The sequence below is a fragment of the Macadamia integrifolia genome, chromosome 7 (assembly GCF_013358625.1).
Source record: "Macadamia integrifolia cultivar HAES 741 chromosome 7, SCU_Mint_v3, whole genome shotgun sequence".
NCBI classification, from domain to species: Eukaryota; Viridiplantae; Streptophyta; class Magnoliopsida; order Proteales; family Proteaceae; genus Macadamia; species Macadamia integrifolia.
In genome coordinates, this window is record NC_056563.1 from 27863580 (window position 1) to 27885596 (window position 22017).

At 37.9% G+C, this 22017-nt stretch overlaps 1 protein-coding gene across 1 annotated transcript in view; it reads right to left on the minus strand.

Moving 5' to 3' along the window:
* The window catches only part of LOC122083528 (protein ALTERED PHOSPHATE STARVATION RESPONSE 1), a 12133-nt gene extending 4431 nt beyond the window's left edge, over positions 1-7702 (minus strand). Inside the window, exons 1-2 of the mRNA XM_042651363.1 lie at positions 5712-7702; positions 5113-5318 (exon numbers count right to left, since the gene is read on the minus strand). Of these exons, the coding sequence (XP_042507297.1) occupies positions 5113-5318; positions 5712-7032 (1527 nt within the window). The 5' untranslated portion in view covers positions 7033-7702. The remainder of the gene's footprint in view (positions 1-5112; positions 5319-5711) is intronic.
* Between the last annotated feature and the right edge of the window lie 14315 nt (positions 7703-22017).

Below are 22017 nucleotides of genomic sequence, written 5' to 3' on the forward strand. Positions count from 1 at the left end.
ACACACACACACAAAAAAAAAACCTCCAACCAAAAAAAAAAATCAGGCGAGATATGATGTCCATATGCCAACCAACATGAGGAGGCTTTATGTACTAGAATATGTAATAGAATGTACATAGAAGAATTACAATTCTTTGCACCCTCTTATAAATGACACTCATGGGAGAAAAATATTGCATTCACTATGTGAGTACTACTTATATGCAATTGCTAGTCTACCTCGGCAAAACAAATTCGAAGCACATTGGCACAATGAAGGTTTTTGATGGAGGGCCGGTAGGGGTAGGGAAGAATCCCTGAGGGGAACTCAGAGTTGCAGGGGAGGGGAGAAATTGCACTGAGGAAGGGGGGGAAGGAGAACCGCTCACACACGCCCGCAGGCTTCACAAATACTCAATTCATATCTTCTTCAATCTGTCCTCTAATTAAACGATTACATGTATTTAAATAGTAAAAGAAACCCAACATTAAAAGGAAACCTACTCTAATTTGAAAATTCAAAGTACTTGGAAACTAATCCTAGTAGCTATTACCTACCTAAGTTACCGAAATAAAAGATTGCAGGAAAATAAAAATAAAATCCTAAAAGATCCTACTGGTCAAAGACTCAATATGGATTTGATTCATGCTCGCTGGATACATAGATGGGTATGGATCGCTCCATGGGTGAGTATCTACATCAATTCCCTCGATGTTGAGAAAAACTTGTCCACGAGCTTTGTAGAACGGAAGAATCAACACCAACCGATCAGCATGCATCCTTATCTGTATGAAGTCACCACTGAAACCAAGATCAAATGATATGAAATCCACGACGCGAAGTTTATTGACGAAGTAGTGACTCGGGAAAATAAAATCGATCGGTTCACTGAAGAGATCAACCGATTTAAAATTTTCCACAAGTGGATCTTCAACTTCCAGTGGAGCCATCTCATCTTCTACCCCCGATGATTCATCTTCTGGTTCGTCTACCTGTTGCTCTACAACTGAGATCACATAGTTGAAGGTAGAATGTATACAACCAGATGTGACTAATGTTAGGTCTTTGATGTCCAATGTTAGGTCTTTGATATACTTGCAGTGTTGTTGCATCTTATCGAGCTTCTCTTGTACCAGTTGCATCTGCTAACGAATATCCAATAAAAGATCTAGATCCATCGATCAAGTTTTGCTATTCAGAATAACTATGGACCCACTATGACAAGGGAACACTTAAGGCAAAAGGGTTAATGGCAAGAGAGTAATTAAATGGAAGATTGGAACAAATGGTAGAATGGTAAATAGGTGGAAGTCCTTTAGTGAGTGGCACAATTGTAAATATGGGGAGTTTTACTCTAAACACAAAGAAGGTCACGTATGGGTGGGGGCAAACTTGGAAGCTTAAGAAATTAAAACAAATAGAGATAAGAGAGAAAGGTAGGGGTAAATAGGCAAAGAAGAAAATAAATAAAGAGGAAATCGATTAAATGGGGTGGGATTTAATCACCGACAAAACAGGAGTGAAGAAACCCAGTGGGGTTCTTCTCTGTCAAAGCAAAAATGGGCTGGCCTACATCGCTACAACAGAGGAGAGCCAACGAGAGGAAGAGGGAAGAATTCCAGGGCATCGGCAACCAAGTACAATTCTCTCTGTTTCTATTTCTTCACTCTTCTTTTCTTCTTCTTCTTGCTCTTTCTTCTCTCCTTCTTCTTCTTCTGTTTTTCTGTTTCCGTCTCTTATTCTATTCTTTCTTCTTCTTCTGGTTGCTATTGCTACTGCTACTGCTACTGCTGCTGCTTCTCTTCGATTTCTCTTTTTCTTTTTCTTTTTCTTTTTTTCACTTTCTGCTGGCAGAAAGAAAAAGAGAGATGGTGGGAGTCTGCTGGTTGGGAATCGAAGGGAGGAGACAAGGGAGGGATTAGGGCTGGAGTTTCAGCAGGCTTTTGGGATTTTATATTTTTTTCTTATTTGGAACCCCAGTGACAGGGAACCGATAGGGATTTGGGGCTGGGGGCCGGGGCCGGGATTTGAAAGAAAGGGTTCAGGTACTGCTTTGGCTTCTCAGTTTGGGCAACAGAGAACTCTTTTTTTTTTTTTGCCTATTCTCAGTCACGGTAGAACCAAAACAGAGAATAGGAAGGGAAGAAAGGAGATGGGAGAAGGAATGGGATCCTTCGGCTCTGATACCACTTGATGGAGGGCCGGAAGGGGTAGGGAAGAATTCCCTGAGATGGGTCTTAGAATTGCAAGGGAGAAGGAGAAAACGCACTAAGCAAGGGGGGAAGAAGAATCACACACAGCCCTCAGGCTCTCAACACTCAAAACTCAATTCATATTTTCTATTCTCTAATTTACTCAATCGGTTACATGGCATAAATAGTAAAAGAAATTCAATATGAAAGGAAACCTACTCTAATTTGGAAAACTCAAATCAATTGGAAACTAAATCCTAGCAGCTATCATCTCCCTAAGTTACCAAAATAAAAGATTGCAAGAGAATAAAATAAAATCCTAAAAGATCCTACTGGTCAAAGACTCAACATGGGTCTGGTTCATCGCTCCAGATGGATATGGGTCACTCCATGGGTGCGTATCTACATCAGTTTTGGGGGTTTGGGGGGAGGCATACAAACAATCAGGATTAGAGAGAGACCCATATATTAATTCTTCAATAAATTTTCCACTGAGAATTTGATCACAAAACTCTTTTTATTTTCTATGTTGATCTTGCCATGCATACTTTTCTTTACTAAGCAGAAGATCATTGTTTTCAGCTGCCATACCTCTAGTGTAGCCATCAAACTACTTCCCCCTCCCTTTTTTATTGTGTTGGTGTTGTTGTCCCTGCTTATGCCTCTTTAATTTTCTTTTTAGTGCCCCCTCGCTTTGTTCAAAGGCCCTTGCATCCTTTTCATTATTTGATTCAGAGGGGAGCCAACCCCTTTCCTAAGCTGAGATGTGTAATTTACTTGAGTAACTCAGGAAGCCCAAAAGAAAAAATGCCCAGAAGGGAAAGGGTCTCCCTATTGTATGGCAATATCAGGGTGTGAAGTCCTAGTACTGGGTAATCGGTTTCGATGTGCTTGGATAACCGTCGCATTATCATGCCTAGGAAGTTCGGGGGGAGGGGAGAAGGATTTGACATCCCTTAAATCACCAACACCAAATCAACATCCCAAATTATTCAGGCTGCATTTGGTTGCCAAGAAAAGAAAAGAAAAAATAATCTAGAAAAGAAAAGAAAAAATTATTTCCTAATATTTGGTTAGAATGGAAAAGAAAAGCAAAAAAAAAATAAGAAAAAAAAAACCCCCATACAATTCCGTCTCTGCCCCGTTCATTGTTTCTTCCTTTTTCTTATTCAACATAATGTCTGTTTCATATCTATCAAGGCAAGTGATTGATTGAATGATCAATGACTCGATGTATTAGGACTTGGGAGGTGATAAAAAGAACTGCAGAGAGAAAGGTATGTGTATTCGCCATTGACGAAACAAAAGAGAAGCTCAAGCTCGAGTGCAAGACGGCACCACTACAACTCACGGCTCCAAAGAAGAGAAACATTGAGAAGGCCGACAAAGAAGGGCTTGGAGGATGGTGAGGTGTTGCCCTCGCTTTCCTTCTCTACTTGTCTCTCTCTCCACCTCTCACTCTCTCTGATTCTTTCCTTTTCTCCCCCCTCTGTTTCTCTCGTTTGACCCTTTGTTTTGGCCTTCAAGAGTCTTGAGTGGTGTTTCTATGAGGATTCGTTGAAGGTGCTTCCATTGAAGACGATGGATGAAGAATCAAAACCAAAGGAGGAGCATGAAGTGACAGAGCAGAATGGAAGGGAGCATTGGGACAGCATTTCTCGTTCTTCACAAGACACAAACAAAAAGGATAAAAAATAGGGATTTAATTGCCTCGAGAGTCTGGGATTGGGATAATGGCAATGGAGCTCGGTAAGAAAAAAATGGATGTTGGCTTTGCCTCTCTCGCCACCTATCTTTTTCCCCTTCTATTTTTCTCCCTCTCCTAGCATGTTCCTATCTGCTACTCCCTATTTGTATGCATCAACTTCAACATCATTCCTATCGTGATCTTTTTGGTAGCTCCTGCATCTGCTCCTCCCACAGAATTTCCTAGCGAGAAAACTAGGAAACACACTTTTTTCATTGTGAGGGTGAGACTTTTTTTATGGTGGCGTGAGAAAATTTTGATGTTTTCGAGATAATTTTCAAATTTTAAATTAAGAATCTTCCATTGCTCTAGTGTGTGGGAAGTGCAGGGAAAATTATGAGACTTGGGAAAACCTTACAAAACGTGTACAATCTTCTTTTCTTCTCTTCTCTTGATATCCAAACACAGCCTCAAATAAAAATCTTCCATTTCCAAGTCAAACATCCCAAATCCTTCCAATAAGCCATAACTTACCTTATATATGCCTTTTAAACGGGTCCTAATAGTTCCAATTCCAGTTCCATCCGTTTCCAAATTGGTCGTTCGGTTCTAGAACCATTGGGAAATCGATCCCAAAACCGACTCATCCCGTTTTATTAATGAGACAGTCTGGTTCCATATTTTAGCATGGCAATTCCTGGTTCCGGCCTCAGATTGAATCCCTTACCATAATATTCAGAATAGATTATGTGAATTGCTGATTCATGAATCTGTTTATGTACCCTTTAAGCTAAACCACATTAAGGTCACAAATCTATTCAAATTTTGAAAATAATGGACTCTCAGACAACATAATTCATGTGCAAATTTTGTCCATCATTTGAGAGCTTACCCAAAGACCAAGATCACATTGAACTTGAATATACATTCAAAAATAAGCCTACCGAAAAGGTCATTTGTCTTTCATCACATAACAAAGATAATGTCCCAAAATATAGAGCATGAATCACCAGAACTGCTTCGAACGGATTATAACTTTTAACAGACACTGTAGATCTTAATCAATATGAAAATTGAAAAGGAAGAACATAACAGAACTGGGTGTAAATAGAAACAAAAATACTTCCAGAGAAAGAAGAATACATCAATAGCCCAGCAGAATGTGGTGTAAATCATTTACTATACCTTAACTTGAGAAGAAAGCGTAATTCACAAATCCAGTAGCACTGATCAAGGAACAGCAAACCATACCTTAACTTCATCATAGAGTTTCTTTTCCCAAATGTAAAGCTTTTGCAAAGTAGAAGACAGACTTGTTGACCTCGTCCCCGTGTCCTCACCAAATTCCAAGTAAGCAGAACCAGAGGATGATGGCTCAGAGCTCTTAGAAGTGGAAGGCTGTGAAGATGCTGCTCCCGATAGAGAAGGCGTAATCACATGCAACATCTTGGAGGAAACTGCTTCAGAAAGAGAGCAACATTAAAAGATGCAGTAGATCAAGCAAAACTCGATTGCAATTAAGCATGAGCAAGTGAGCAGGAAACCATCGAGAGAGTTCCGGCGATCCATGTACCAGGATGTGAACAGCCTACACTAGCTACCAAAACAAGAAATACTGGCAAAGCAATAGCAGATCAAGATGGTCCGGGAACAGTTTAAGTAGTTTGTGACCCAGAGATAAAGAAGGAAGAAGTCCGGGCGAGGGGGGAAGCAAGGGGGGTCAACCTGTTTTATTAATGGGAATATGAACCTGTCGCATGTAAATCGGATTCAATGTGTTCACGAATCCCAGAACAGGTCTTGAAATTTGATCAAGAAAAGAACGATGGGAAGGCGAAGGACTCTCATACCTTGATAAACTGCATTTTTCTTGTGATAAGGAAGCTTTCCAGCCTCGAGCATACTGGAAAGCTCAGTGCCGGACTCTGCAGCTTTCTCAAACTGAATCTTGATTTCCGCCACAACCTCTGATGCACCACGCAAGCGAACACGGGCCTTATATGTAGCCACATTGCTCTGATCCTCAGGGCGCTCTTCGTTAACGACTACATTCTTGTCGACCAAATGAACATCATACTCCACCCCCTTCTCCACTGATGAGACACTGGGCCTCGTTTGGTAATGTGAGGCCTCCCCATCATCATTTCCGCTTTCATCCTCGTCATCGTCATCGGTGACCTTCTTGGCACCGCCATCAACGAACTTATGGTCGCCATGGACTTCTTTGACAACTTCCTGGAAATCCTCTTCCTCCAAATCAGGAATCCCTTCTTCCTCTCTCAATTCCTTGGAGTCGCGGCTGGGAGTGTACGGAGGGTAGTACCTCTCAACAGTTTCAAAAGGGTTCAAGAAATCCCAAGGGGAGTTCCTCGGCGGCGAAGGCGGAGGCGGAGGAGGTTTGGAAGACGATGCGGACGACGACAGTGCAGCCATAGGCGGCGAAGGAGAAGAACCACTACCGTAGGGGACGGACGACGAACCGAAGAAACCGTCATAGTTAGAGTAAGAGCCGTAGGGAGGAGGGGCAGGGTTACGGTTAGGATAGGGGTAAGGATAGTAAGAGGAAGAAGATCCGTCCATACGTACGATGTCGGGACTCATAGGCCTCTGCTCGTAAGAGACCGAAGGCGTGGGTCGATTCCTCATATAATTCATGTTCATGAACCCACCAGGGAACGGAGAACCCATGATTCCCTGATCCAGTTGATAATCGGGATGGACCTCGTGAGTGGGATGATAATCTTGATGCAAAGGAGAAGAATGTCCGGAATGGTGATGAAGAGATCCGGAATCATCATCGTCGTCCGATTCGGAATGAAAGTGAATATGTGAGCCTGAATTAGAGTTGGAATCACGAGCCAGAGCGGGAGTAGGAGCAGCAGCAGCCACAGCGGCGGTGGAAGGCTGTGCTTGAACGGCGGCGACGGGATCACCCTTCCTTTGAGCAGGGAGTGGAAGAACAGGAGAAGATGGAGAAAAAGTAGAATTGTCGAGATCTTGATCGAAGACGCGGTGCAAGGAGACTCCAATCCCCTTGAGAGAGTGGATATAGGCAAGATGAGCATCAGAGAAAGCGTAACGCTGCCGGATTGCCTCTTCCAGGAAGTGGCAGCGCTCACGGCAGAGAACGACGGCCGGGAGGTCGTCCACCTTTGAGCTCGCGCAGCCCATGTCCCGGCCCGGGGAGGTAACGGAGATATCACAATTTACAACCCCACCAATTATAAATAAAATTAATTAAATAAAAAAAAAAAACAAGTGGGCTTAAGAAGAGAGAGGATGAATCTATATATAACACTCTCCCTAGTTCCTCCCTTCCCTCCCTCTCTCACTCAACTAGCCCTCAGGAGAAAAAATTCGGCACCAGATTAAAGATGGAGAGACAGAAAGCATAGGGTTTGTGACTTTGCGAAGTATTCTATAAAGTTAGGGTTTTGTGAGCGATAGGAGAGATAAGGAAGACAGAGAAGAGAGAAACAGAATGGGAAGGACAGAGGGGAATCTTGCCAGCGCGGATTCTGTCGTCTGGTTATGGAGCTGTAGGCCTGCAGCAGAGAGAGAGAGAGAGAAGAGGAAAGTTGGAGAGAGAGGCACCGAGTACCGTCGGTTTAACATTTCTCATAGTCGAGCAGAAAGATTAGAGATGGATACCTCTTTTGTTAATTTGCTATTACTGTTTCCATTGCCATTGCCTACAGAGACTGACCTTTGAGTTTGTAGTTACTGTACTGTCGCTACTTAAAATGGAGTCCACGAGCAAGCGAAGAAGGTGTTTGTTCTTTCTCATCATCCCATATGAATATGTGTCAGAACAGAGAGAGAGAGAGAGAGAGAGAGAAATGGAGGAGGTGTGGGCAAGAAGATGCAGTTCGGGAACTGGGGACTGGGGAGGGTGTGAAGTTACTTTGTTAGGCTTAAGGAACTTTTGACGCTAAGTTGTGCTTTTTGGACTTTCTCATCATGGATCTAAGATTTATCAACTTTGAATCATTATTCCAGAAATACCCTTATGACGTCAACAGCACTATAACAATGTTGCCTGTAACTGTGGACCCCATCGCGGAGCTCCCGGCGGGATCACTCAAGCTCTAAGGCTGAGGGGCCAAGGTAGGACCCACAACACGTGTATGACACATCGATCTGGGTGGGAGAACCGCTCTCTTTTTGTCCGCCTTATTTGAATTTCTATTTCAAAATCGGAAAAATTTACCAATTCGATAAAAAAGAAGAAAAGAAAACCCTAGTTTTCCCACTAGTCTAGTCAGTCTGGTCGAGCCGTCACCCCCTACCCGATGCGGCCGGCTTTGGCAGGTAACCACTGGAAGTCTGGAACTTTCAACAACCAGGGTGAACAAAAAATCAAAATTTGGCTTCCTAATTCCTATAATAAGAGAGGGTATATTTGTAAAATCAGTAGAGGGCAGTTTGGGTATATAAAAGTATTCTACATGACACTACTGACAGAAAAGGCTCATATATAACCATGGATTAAGTTCACCGTATCGGATCTGGATCGATCATCCCAGGAAACCAATATAGGATCGGATATCGGATACGGATCAGCCATATTAGTCCGGATTATAGTTGGCTCTTTTAGACAAAGTTTGTCTTGACCTCATGGTGAAGAGATCACTCACTATGTGTTCTAAGGGCCCAAAAAATCACATTCCCCTTCCCTTTTTCGTGGCCTTGATCATTCATTCATTCACAGTGGGTGTAGAAAAACTCAATCCTTTTCTTCTCATTTGATTGTCATTCTTTTGGATTCAACTTTTCTTCATGACGTTGATCGCCCCGAGTTTGCCCATGCCTACTTGAGCAAGCGACACTTGACCCATCCAAGGGTTGTGATTACTTCTCCAAAAAAACCACCCACCATACTAGATGCAACCCATACCCATGTGGATCAATCGACCTTTGCTTTCTTTGTCTCAAAATTCTTGGGTATCTTCAGTTGGCACTAGTCGTGCCCCGGCAACAAACTTTTTGGTAATCCTAATGGGGGTAAAGGCTTGTAGAGATTGCTCGTTGACCATCCATTATGGGAGATCTCATTTATACTGATGGGTGGTTTTTTTTTGGAGAAATAATAACAAACCCTTGAATGAATCTAAGATCTGTGTAGCTTAGAAAATTATGGCAAGCTCTGAACGATCAATACCATAGAGAAGGGCAGGATCCCATTCTTTTCTATTCAAACTTAGGTTCTTGAATTCCTTTGTTTATAACTCGTAAGTACATCCATGACGACCACCGTCTTAGACAAAATTTGAACCCATAAATATTATTTTAGAGGCCTTTTAGGGTTTGATCCAAATTTTTTAAATTTATTATCGAACCCAACCCACCAACCCACCACCCCACGAGTGCATGGGACAATGGGAATGGACTAGTGGTGGGTCCCAACTCCCAAGGAAAGTATTACGTATTTTTAGAAAGATTATTAGGTAAGAGAGTTTGACATTAGTGTCATGTAACAAAGCCCTAACCTGGGAAGCTTACGTGGTATTTATAATATAAGGTCTAGTGTTGTAGGATTTGCAAGATTATAATATGATTTTCCTATCTAATCTCTACTTAAACCTTAAAAAGAAAAATAATTAGTATCTTAATTATAGATTGATGGTTTCAATGAAGGTAGTTACGACAGTTAACATAAGAATTTTATACAAATAAAGTGTTCTACACGTTTTTAACAATAATTAGAAAATATAATGATAATTTTCTTCTTTCATTTTTAATATCTTAGTTTGTTATGTATAGGAATTATATTTTGAACTTAAGATTACGACACGCAAATAGATTATATTTTAGCTACAAAAAATATTCAACTGATTGTCAAAGTTGAGAACATGACCTTACCCTTCAATCATTTATGTATCAATCAAGAGGGGAAAAAAATTTGTTTGTAGGTTTTTTGATGTGAGAGCTATCCTTTGTGAGATGTTCAAATAGGACAGAGGGTTAGGCCATTTTTAGACAGATTGTTAGAATAGCACAACTATTTTATATAATAACAAATTCAAAAATATTAATCCTAATATGGCATGATCATTCATATAAAATATTAATATATATATATATATATTTTTTTTTTCATTATCGTGCCACCAACATTTTTAAGAATCTCCATTCTCCAATACTTTGAGATTCCTTCAGTAATGTTGGGATAGGATATACAAGATTTTAAAACTAAGAATCGATATCTAGATAGTTCTTAGCTAATTTTAATCTAATGATTACATTGGTTGGAATCGATGGAAATTTGGCTAACCCCCTCCACCACCCCTCTTCCACACCCCCCCCCCAAAAAAAATCTAATTCCGTATAGGATCAATCTGATCCTGATCATCCAACTCGGTCTGATTTTTAAACCCAAATGGTATGTGAAGTAAAAAGAGTGTCATTGCTATGAGGCTAACAAACCCTAATAATTTTTTTTGACAATATGATATCCATATAATATTTATCACATGATAATTCGAATGAGGTCAAATGAAGTTGTCAAATGGTAAAATAAATGATTAAAAGATTTAAACTTAACAAAAACGTGTCTCAACATACATGAGAAGATTAAACAATAGAATTTAAAAATAAAAAGTTAAAAACACATAATATTTGATTTCTCTATTCTTTATATATCCAATGATCATGAAAGTTATATGATCGGTTGAGCATAAAATTCTTCCCCAATTAAAAAAAAAAAAAAAAAAAAAGGAGAAGCAAAAAAAAATTAACAATCATATGATGTCATCACATACCATTATAATTTATAAATATTGCGAGCGTCAAAACAATAAGGTAAGTGACATTGTGACCAATGGAAGAAAGTAACTGTTGGGGTCATTAGTCAAACAAAATTAATTAAAGCCTTTTTTCTTGGTAGATAATTAAAGTCATTTAATTCCTAAATACGGTAATGTGAGGGGTAATTACTAATTCGTTTCATCCCACTTTAAAACACCTCACCATGTCAAAGCTTTTATAGAACAGTTACTTACTTTAATCTACTTTAATCTGAACCACAACAGTAGTGGGGTGGTTACCATCCTTTCCACATTGTGATTCTTTGAATGAGAAATCTCCAAGGTGGTAGTTAGGGTTTTAGAAATTGGTATAAGATACCTGATCGATATAGGATTGCTGAATCAACTTGAATCCTAGATTTTTTATGAAAATTTTTATTTTTTGATATACGTCGATCAATAATTATTGATATTAGTATCAACGATGACTAATCCATTATTGATACTATGAACTAAAACACTAGGGTGACAGTGTCCTTGCCATAGTCTTATAAATCAGGATCGTATCCGTTGGATTGACCCAACCCTTTATTCTAGACAATCCACATTTGTTGATTCTATTCCAAAATTTTGAGCTGAGGCTTAATTTTGATTAATTCCTCATCAGTCTTGACCGATTCAACCGAATCCACATCAAAATTGATCATACTAACTAATCTGATCCCAATTTTGGGTTTTTAAACCCTAATTCTTGCTGGTATTTTGTTTTTATTTTTAAACAATCAAAACATTCTAGAAGGAGACTGATCACTATCGTCTCCCTTTTTTTTCTTTTTTTCTTTTCCTTCTGCGTGCCTTGACCTTAATTGAGTGGTTGAACTATACCATTCAAGGAAAGGATGCAAACCAGAGAATTAAAATCGCTATTAAATAACTTCTTTTTTGGTATAACTATTAAATTACTCTAAGGAAAGATTGGTGGAATGGGTTTTAATATATTCCCACGTTTGTTCAAAATTGAAAAACAAGGATAAATAAATCTAACTCTTTATTTTTTCAATTCTTTAGTGGAAGCTTTTTCTGAAAAGTCTAAATAATTTCCTACTATGGCAAGTAGTTTGAGATAGGAAACCAATCTTAAATTGGTGGTTAATCTACCTTGCTCTCACCTTTTTCCCAAATTGGTTAGTGTCTATTTGGAGTTTTGACACTTTCTAGTGGGTTCTTAAGAATTTAAAATTATGTTTAAGTCCAACTCTGGGATTTTAAGTAATACTTTAATGGGCAATTCCTTAAGTTGAAATCCTTCAATCTTACTAACTTCACGAGTTTGAGACCAAAATTTCCATTTTAGACTAATAAGGAAATGAATATTCTTTCTTGATCTTAATAAGAAACCTTTGGATTATAAAGTGGTTATGGATTCTTTACCATCCATTCAACTACCAGAGTAACATAGGGGATGAAACGTGTCACATCCTTATTAGCTCATAAGCAAAATCCATTAATAACGTGGATATTAGGTGAAGAGTGTGTTTGCGTTATTGTTTTTTGAGAAAGTTTTTCGTTACCCACGATAGTAAAAGAAACACCCGCTCATCTAGAGTCATTATTATATACTCCACTAATATGTGTGTTTTATGTAGGGTATGTAGACCCTAAAGCTTAGGAAGGAGGGAGGGATAGCTCAATTGACAAGAGACCCACTTAGGGAAGTAAACATCTTGAGTTTGATCATTCACCACTCCTTAGTCATCCCTACATGAGATTACCATGTTCTCATGGGCTTCAGTTTTTCCTGATGTGGGTTGTGACATTGTGGGTCTTACATGGCCCCACCGCTTTTGAATGGGTGGCATGTGGGTCCAGTTGCCCAATTTGATTTTGACATCGTTTTTAACCCGATTTCATGAGGAGTGAAAAAGCATCAAAGGCGATGATTTATAAATTATAGAGATTTCTTAAAAGTTTAAATTATACTTTATGTATCAAACATCATTCATCCCTCTGAGACCCCACATTAGCAAGAGCTTCGCACTTTGAATTGCTCTTTGTATTTAACACCATATAAACATACTAGAAATCTAAATCTATGAGAATCAGACAGATATATCCAAATAGATATAAAGTATAAACTATTAAACAAAATCTCTGAAAAATCCATCAGATAGTGTCTATAGAGGACGGTTTGTCAAGGCAGATTAGATCATCAGATTGTCCATTTCAAATATGAGAAAAACTCCAAAAATTTCAAGGTCCGACTCTCCCACTCCTACACAGACAAAGACATTGGGTGAACTAAGCCCACAAATGGGGTTTCATTTACCAAGAATGCTCATGGTTTGTCTTCACAGTAGATTCTCTGATTTTATATAAACAGACTTTAGTGAACTGATGACAAAAATGGAACAATCCGGGCCTTATCAAGGCACTCCACATTCTCTACACTTGGAATCTAATTGATGGTCCCCCTCATCCTTCCTTCCCTATAGCTACCATTGGATTTCAAACTTGGATTTTTCTAGTCTGCGGTAGCTACTATAGTTCCATTGCTATGAACTGTTAAATTAAAGAACAATTCATTTAATCAGATAAGATGAGTATGTTTGATAACTATTGATTAATCTCTCGGATGCCTTAGATTGTTAATAATTATATGAGACACATGAGGATTTGAAGCTAGTAGAGTAGAGCCTAACCCCAAGAAGGTTTTGAGTTTGAGACCTCCTATTCCTCGTCTAGTCCGGATTTTTTTCTCATCCACCTCACCTATAAATAAATAAATAAATAAATAAAATGCATGAGACACATGTTACGCAGTGGAGCTTCAAAGTGCCCTAACTCTAATCTTATATAGCATTTGTGATTTGTTCATGAGAAATCAAGGTTCAAAATTCTGATCTCGACTTTGTAAAGTTGTAACATTTCTGTTCAAATATTGTAAATTTCAGCAGTAAAATATCAAAATGTGTAATTCCTGCCTTTACATAGATTCAAACAATTCAGTTGTAAGGTTAAAATATATATATATAAAATGATAGCTTGGCTTTGGACCATAGGTTGCTATTGTATGTTGTAGTGTACTAAATCTTTTTCTCATATATAATATATATTACACATAATTTAGTACTGGAGAATAAAGTATTCAATAAAAACAATTGAAATACGTATTAAGAATGATGAAAAATCATTTAATAGTACATCAATGTAAAAAAAGTATCATCATAGGCATTGGTAAGACCAAAGATTAGATTTTTATGGCAAAAAAATCGAATTTATAAAACTCTCTAAAGGTTAATTTTGGTCAATAGTAATTGAATTGCTTACCGAAATGAAGTATATCATAAGGATGTTTCATTGAAACTAAACCACATCAGTCCTTTTGAGATTTTTCAATCAAAACTTTGTAATATATGTGATGAGCACACTTTCATTTTGAGATATCTCAAAACTAAAATACGTCATCGAAATTTGGGGTATGTCAATGGAAATTTCAAATCAAAGGCAAGCATAACCACTGGGTTAGATACAATAAAGAATTGATCTAGTTTTCTTTCATCCTTGATAAACGAAGAATCTTTTATCAATGACTATCGATATTATCAGATGCCAAAGATAAAAATATTTTAGAATTCATCAATAATGGATGAGAATTTGTTAATAAGATGAGAGTTCCATATGCCAGTGGGATGAATTCTTCCTCCCCTACTCATGAAGGGGAACTTTTTCCAGGATCTTATATTGTAATGTAGCATTCTTGTGATAATTTGACAGAGATAAGGTTGTCAAAATGGATGTCCAACCTTACACTGAAGTATCATTCTTTTGACAATATGAGGCTTGTTGTTAGGGTTGTCAACATGGAGGCTGAACTGAAAAGACTAACAAAATTGAACCAAAGAATCATGAGCTGATTAGATCGACCAATAAGTTGATTGAAACTGGAAGAATCTTAAAAGAAATAATAAATAAAATAAATTTTTAAAAATTAAAATGAAAAATAAAATTATAAATGGGTTCTGGCCCTCTGGGTGGGTGACAGTGTGAAAATATCCTCTCTGTTTTTGTTTTTTTTGCACCCAACTCAACTGATTTCTACCTCTTATCATCTGCCTGATACTCGATGATGAGTGGTAGTGACTGGTGACTAGTGACTAGTGACTAGTTAGTAACCACCATATATTCACTGCCATGAAATGAACCCGTTGCCCAGTCTTCATCCCTTGCTAGGGGTTGGATTGGGTTTCTTAAAACTCTAGTCCAACCTTGAGTCTCCTTCAACCTTAGGCTTATCCTTCAGAGTATAGCCCAATCTTTACCCATCCTGATTGATCCTAATTTTTCAAAGTCGAGCCGAGATGACCTTGACCCTGACCCTGATTGATCCTAACCTTAGCTTGCCATCAAGGGCTGGGTATACCCTGACCCTGACCCAACAAAATATAAAATAGCTTAAAAATAAGAAATATTCATAATAAAGAGGAGATAAAAAAAAATACAAAGTTACAAATTTCTTAGTAAAAAAATCGAGAGATCTTTTTTTTTTTGGTAAAAAAAAGCAAGAGAGAACGATTAGATGATATATTAGGAGTTTTGATGTGTCAATGACTCAATATCAAACAATATATAAAATTAGGTTAAATTCAGGATTAACATCAGGGTCACAACCAGAGTCAACATCAAGGGAAAAAATCAAGGCCGGGTTCAGGGCGGGTTGGGCGGCCCAAAGATATCAACCCTTATCTTCCCTAACCCTGACTCAAGATCAAAAATTTTAAAATTTTTAAATTGGTACTTATTCGGGATCAGACTGGGCCAAGAGCGGATTCGGGCCGTCAGGGCCTCGCGTTGTCCTCTCTTTTGTGTGTATTGCGAATGGTTCTAAAAACTGAATCGGATCCCTAGTATCGATTTGATTCGTATCAATCCAAAATATTAATTTAAAATAAATAAATGAATAAATATTGATCTTCTTCACGTGATCAGCGAGGCAGAGAGAGGATGAATCCAAGCCTCCGTCTCCATGTACTGCAACTCTGTTGCACATTTCTTGGCACCCGTGTCTCTCTGTTTTTCTTTTTCTTTTCTATGCACCGCGGAGCGATGGATCGCCGATTAACCGAAGTTCTAACTGAGTCTGGAGGTAATCTGGACTCATTTCAAGTATGTGGAATTGGCTGAAATTAACTAGAATGTATTGGAGAGGACTCAAATTTGAATCGTGGAAACTTTTTTATATAAAGCTGCGTTTGGTAGTCATTCACTTCTAGAAACAATGTTTCGTGTTAAAAATATAAATTTCAGTTTCTGTGTCAAAATGTTGTTTTAAAAAAAAATTGATATATTGTGAACCTGTTTCAGAAATGATTACCCTAATTTTCACATTTTTTGTATTTGGAACGAAACGGAAATGACTGAATAAGGTTTTGTCGTTTCATCATTTTGCGTTTCTAGTATTTTTTTTTAACAGAAAAAAAAACACCAAGTTGACACCAAACGCTTTATTCCGTTATTTTTATTTTTCTATAGAATGAAAAAACATCAGAAACGTTTTTCTGAATGACTACCAAACGCAGCCTAAGTCTATTATGATTGGTAAGAGGATTTGGATCCTCTACAACACTCTAGGAGAGACAAACAAAAATAGAGAGAAGTAAACCGATCCCTGATATGATATCAATCTAAGAACTCTCTTTCTCTCTCCTTCATGATCATTTGGGTTCTCACACACCAATTGATATGGCGTGAGAAACTCCCTCCACGTTGGTAATATAAGAAATCGTTGCCCTACCACTACTGTTGGCATGGATTGACCAAATTTTATGTGATTTCTATTTCAATTTCAAACTGATTTCATGACAGTCAATAAATAGTTTTTTTGTTAAGAAATTTAAATTGTTTTTCAGAAAGTGGCGAGACCATCAAGAGTATAAATAAAGGTACTGTACATTTTATTTTTAATACGATCAAAATTACGGTTTTGCCAAGCAAATTAACCACTTGCTAGTTAAAAAGCAAGAGGAAGTCAATTTTCAAAATTGAAACAGCTCCTCAAAAACATGGAGGACGAAGTATATATTCATAGAGAACTCAACAGCGTCAATACCATAACTTTAAGAAAATAAGAAAATTAGTGCAAACCAAACATTGAAACACTTGAGAGGAGTTGATCAAATGATCAATCCTCAGACAGATACTTCACTGGACATTATGAACTAACAGCAAAATACACGTGTACATATAAAAATTAATCCAAACAATTTTCGAAAACAAAAATCACTCAAAGAAATTGATATAGAAATCATAACAAATTAGGCTAGGTAAGTGTTAGAATCCGACCGGTCATATCAGCCGTGGCCAGTATGGAGTGAAAGGAAGAAGCATCTTTCCCCGCAACCTAAAATCTTTTAATCTTTATCAAGATTTGAAACTTGAAAGACCCATCCCATTTGGCCGTTGCCACCGTCTCCTATGTATTGATGGGAAAGAGAACGATAGCGAGCCTTCCTAGGTATGTGACCAATGGTGTCATAGGAAGACGTTGATGATCATAATAAAAACAAACAAAACCTTAAAATAGCAGAGGAAACAAACAAAATTAAATTTTTTTATTTTTTATTTTTTAACTTATTATTAAGCTGATAACACATGATCACAAGAAGAAGAAGAAGTTGCAATGTTCATCCACTTCACTTCACACTGGCTGATGGGCCCCACAGATTTTTAGTGGTGTCCCACTTCCTTGTGGTCTTTTGTCCTTGATCAAAAGGTACATGAATCAAGTAAAAAAGTATAGGAATCCAATGAGGCCCCTCAGCCCATGTGCATGATTGGGCTCATATGGTGAAAAAAATAAGAATTTTTTTTTTTACTTGGGGGCCCAATATCTGCCAAGTGCCAAGATTGAAAGTGACTTTCCTGTCCTCCCAAACATCTCGACGAGGCCTTATGTGGACCTGTGGGGAGGTACATGATCAGTATTTTTTTTGGGTTGGAGGAGAGGAACCAGTGGTAAAGGGAAGGGAAACAGTTTGTGTGGGGGCTTCATTTATTATGAAACTATAATGGTATGGGCTGATGATATGGGTTGATTTTAATCACTCCTAAGTTTGTACGCTCCCAACCCCACAAGATTCCGGTGGTTGCATCATTGGGTGATGCTAATTGTTCAATTTGATAAAGTTTCTTTATGATTAAAGACAGCTACTAGTAAAGTTGGTGGTATTTCTGCCAGTATGTAGGTAGTAAGGGTCCTAAGAGGTCATATGATTGACTCTATTGTTTCACGAAGAAGAGGGGATTGGAGATTAATTAGAATATGAGAGACGATTTCACATGACGCTTGAGTATTAATTCGGGTGTATAAAAAACCCCTCATCATGAATCATCAAATAGAGAGTTTTATAGAGAAGAGAGAGTGTGGAGCCCTCATTATGTGATAGGGAGTGCTAAGAGATCTGCAAGACAATATATTTTCATGAACCAAAAAAAAAAAAACTCTCCATGGAATTGACTCTCTTGTTTCATTAAGAAAGGGGTCTGGGGATTAAATATAATTTATATTTTTTTATAAACCTAACCAAAAAAAGAAAAGTTATCCATGTGAATAGGACCACAGATGATTATAACTTTGCACTATTAACATTAATTTTTATAGTCACCAGCCTATTTCACCTTTTATACAGTTAGTCTGTTTTACTGCAAAAGATGTACATATCATGGGACCATATGAATCATTCAATAGGTCTGCTTTTTGTCTTGAATGTGTATATAGGCACATAGACACCTCTTTTCTTTTTATCCTAGCCAATTGAAAGAATCTTTTGATCAATCCACAGATCGTTTTGATTCCATTAGTAATAAGATTCGTAATGTAGCACATTGATCAATCAAAGAGAGACTCAAAAAAAAAAAAAAAAAAGTCTGTTTTTTGGAATCCTTCCTTTGACTCCCAAGATGCCTTTTTAATTCAAAACCAGTAAATACAAATGAACTTATATTCAAAAGTGATTTTCAACTTAAGATGGTTTAGTGAGCATTCCATTTCTTGAAATTCAACAGAAAAATGAAATTATGCAGCAAAGTTCAAAGATTCCCTTCCCAACACCTTCCTCCCCTCTCAAAAGAAGAAAAGAGAGAAGAAAATTTATGGATTAGGCCAATGTTGATTGAAAATAGCATACGAAATGAGGTTGCTGAGAATTCATAGGTTGGTGAACCTTAAGGCCTCTTGCTAACATGTCAAATTTCAAATTATTTACAGGTAAGTGATAAAAGAGATAATTGAAAAAGTTGGGATTACTAAAATGGTGTACGAGACTACAGTGAGGTGTGTGGCTATAGTCGTGAGAGTATATGAGAGGGGATATTGAATTTTTCGTGTAAAAATTAGTATGTGGCCAATCCACATCATACCCTAGACATCCAGCCGTTAAAATTGCCACAACACTCTTCCATGTTGGATAGACACTAGGTGGAACCTACATTAGACAATGGTTGCTCAAAGTGTCGGGCATGATATACATGTATGGTAATCCTCTTTTATGGGGTAACTATCTAGGTGCTAATCCCTTTAGAAGAAAGTCCCTTTTTGAGGCATCGATGGTGCCTTGGCCAAGATTTAGTTCCAAAGTAAGCAAAGAAAGTTGCTCAAAGTCTGATCCTAAGTTCTAGTAAAATTATTAAAATGTTATAAAATGGAGATGAAAATAAAATACAAAATGGCATCTTTCGTAATTCCAATTACTTCCTCCACTCATTTTAAGTTGAAATTGTACCAATGAGATGCTTACCTAATCCTCTATCACATGAACTAATCGATGTAATGCCATGTGGCAAATAGTGAAGCGTTTACTTCACTAGGAACAATGACAAAAAAGAAAACCTTATTTTTCTACATAAAAAATAGAAAATAGAAGTTAATCTAAATATGTATATATTTAATAGGATCGAGCTTTTCCACATCCACGGTCAAGGAAGAATCCCTTGACATAGTGTTTTGGATGGTCTCGACATGGTATCGGGGAATAATATATGGGAATTATTGACCCCGTGTTGTAGGGAGCAAATATTTATGACCATTGATGGTTGTACTACTCCTATGCCCATGGCGCAGGAAGACTTTCGCCTATTTAATCTATGGGCGAAAAACCTTGTCGATCTGGTCTGGGCAAGGTATGCTAGACGTGCAAGTCAATAGGAGGGTGTGTATCAGCGTATGAGCATCTACAACGCACACAAGGGAGGGCAGCACAGTCTTTTCATTCTTGCACTAGTCTGGGTGTTTCCAGCACAGATATTTATGACCATTGATTTTTTGACCATTTTACCCTTTTACCTTACCTGTGGATCCATACAAATTGAATCAGTATCGGGGATTGATCTCGATAGATACCAATCCAATCTAAGTGATGGAGACTAATCTCATCTGATTTTTAGAACCATGGTAATTAGTAGGGAAACACAATGACTTCATCATAAAGTATGGCAAAAAAAAAAAAAAAAAAATCTACTGATGAGAAGGATGTGCACAACCATGTATCATTCTGAAACTTTATAGAACTTATGTTACCATGGAGTGAAATTAGACCAGCTTGTCTTACACATTCTGAACAAGACCTTGCGAACAAGGAAGTCAACAATCCTAAAACTTTGTCCTACAAATTAAATAATAAATAAGATGATAAAAGCACAAAATCATGGACTACATAGTAGAAGCTTGAAAAGGAATTGAAGAAGTTGGGTGACGTTAAGAGAGGACGTTGACGTTCAGAATGTGAATTTAAAATCAAAATTGTTTATCATAATTGAATTGAGTTATTTACATAGAATTCATGATGTTGTTTAATAAATTATTTGATTTTGGTTTTAAAATTGAAACAAAAAACATTAAAAAAAAAATCATTTAACAAAAATTATTTGAATAAATAATTTGATTTTGATTCTACCTCAAAAATCTTCTATTGAATCATTTACACCAAAATCCAACTATTCAACATCCTTAGTTGTCATAGTTTTGAAAATGCGTTTAGGTTGGAAGGAAGACCCCGATGAGAGAGGGAGAGAGATGATCAGTAGTTGAGGAGTTGTGTGTTGTGAGATTTAAGATTTGAAGACGAAATGGAATGGATGGGATGGAGAAAGCTGGTGGCGACAAATATATATGTATGTGCAAGTGAGTGAATTGCTTGGAATTCTCATGGCCAACACAATCATATGAAACATCGTACCACTGACCCTCAAGGGTCAGGCCACCATCATCTTTCACAATCAATGACACATTTTTTTCGCTGGTAGCCCCCCACCCTCTCTCTCTCTCTCTGGAAAATTTGTTCATCGTACATGAAAACGTCGCTCCTCGAACAGATAGTCAAACTCCACAATGGTTTCAAATATGGCCTGGTATTAGTTGTATCGGATTGATATCGACTGAAACTGATTCTCAATCCCTGATTAATCTGAATCGGTGTTTCATATCGTTTCAAGGGTAAAATAATAAAAAAATAGTATTTTTTTTAGAAAAAACAGAGGTAAAATGGACAAATACCCACTGATACATTTCCAACTCGAAGAAAGCCTCGGAGAAAACAAAAAGTCAACTAAGCCCTCACTTATTTCGTTTTTGGGATGAAGAAGAGAATCTCCGTCACCCCACCCACTACAAGCAACTCAAATCAACACGAAAACTCTGTCTTGGTATTCATTCCCCTTGCTTTGTGTCAATTCCCTGCCAAGCATCCCTTTTGCACTCGGGGGTGTAACCGTGACATTCTCTACCACCCACATGCAAGGACCTAGGAACGTAGTTCTAGTTAGGTGTTAGTTTTTGGGTTCCATGGTTCCTGACATACTTGGTTTAGTTCATGGGAGCGGCTTTCGCACTTTCCCTGCCCAATTATTAGTAAGCTAATCTATGAGCACTATTGCGCGTTAATGATCTACGACCAACCTTTTCTTGCTACTGAGCTATGACCACTCTCCCCCGGTGGTCGAGCTGATTTACCGCTGATGCCCCTATTGAGTTTTGGTTTAATTGTTGGTGCAAGATGCTAATACCGATACCATCCCCTGAATCTTTGAATTCCACCCTCTCTTGGTGGTACATGATGGAGAGCCATCCATGATTCCATGTATCTTAAATCTTACCGAAGAGAATGTTAGGTAGCCATATTTACTGCAAAAAAAAAAAATATAAATATATATATGAAGAAGATGGTCTATCTGTGCAAGAAAGTGGCCCATATGTGTATGGAATCTTTTGCTGGCGCCACATTCCTTTCAGGAAAGCAAGGCAATTGTCGGTTTCCAATTTTTGGGACCTTTTCTCTTTCAGTTTCAGCTCCCTTACACCGATCTTTTTGGGTAGCGCAATTGATTGGTGGAGTTATTATTTGGGGAAAAGATTATTAGA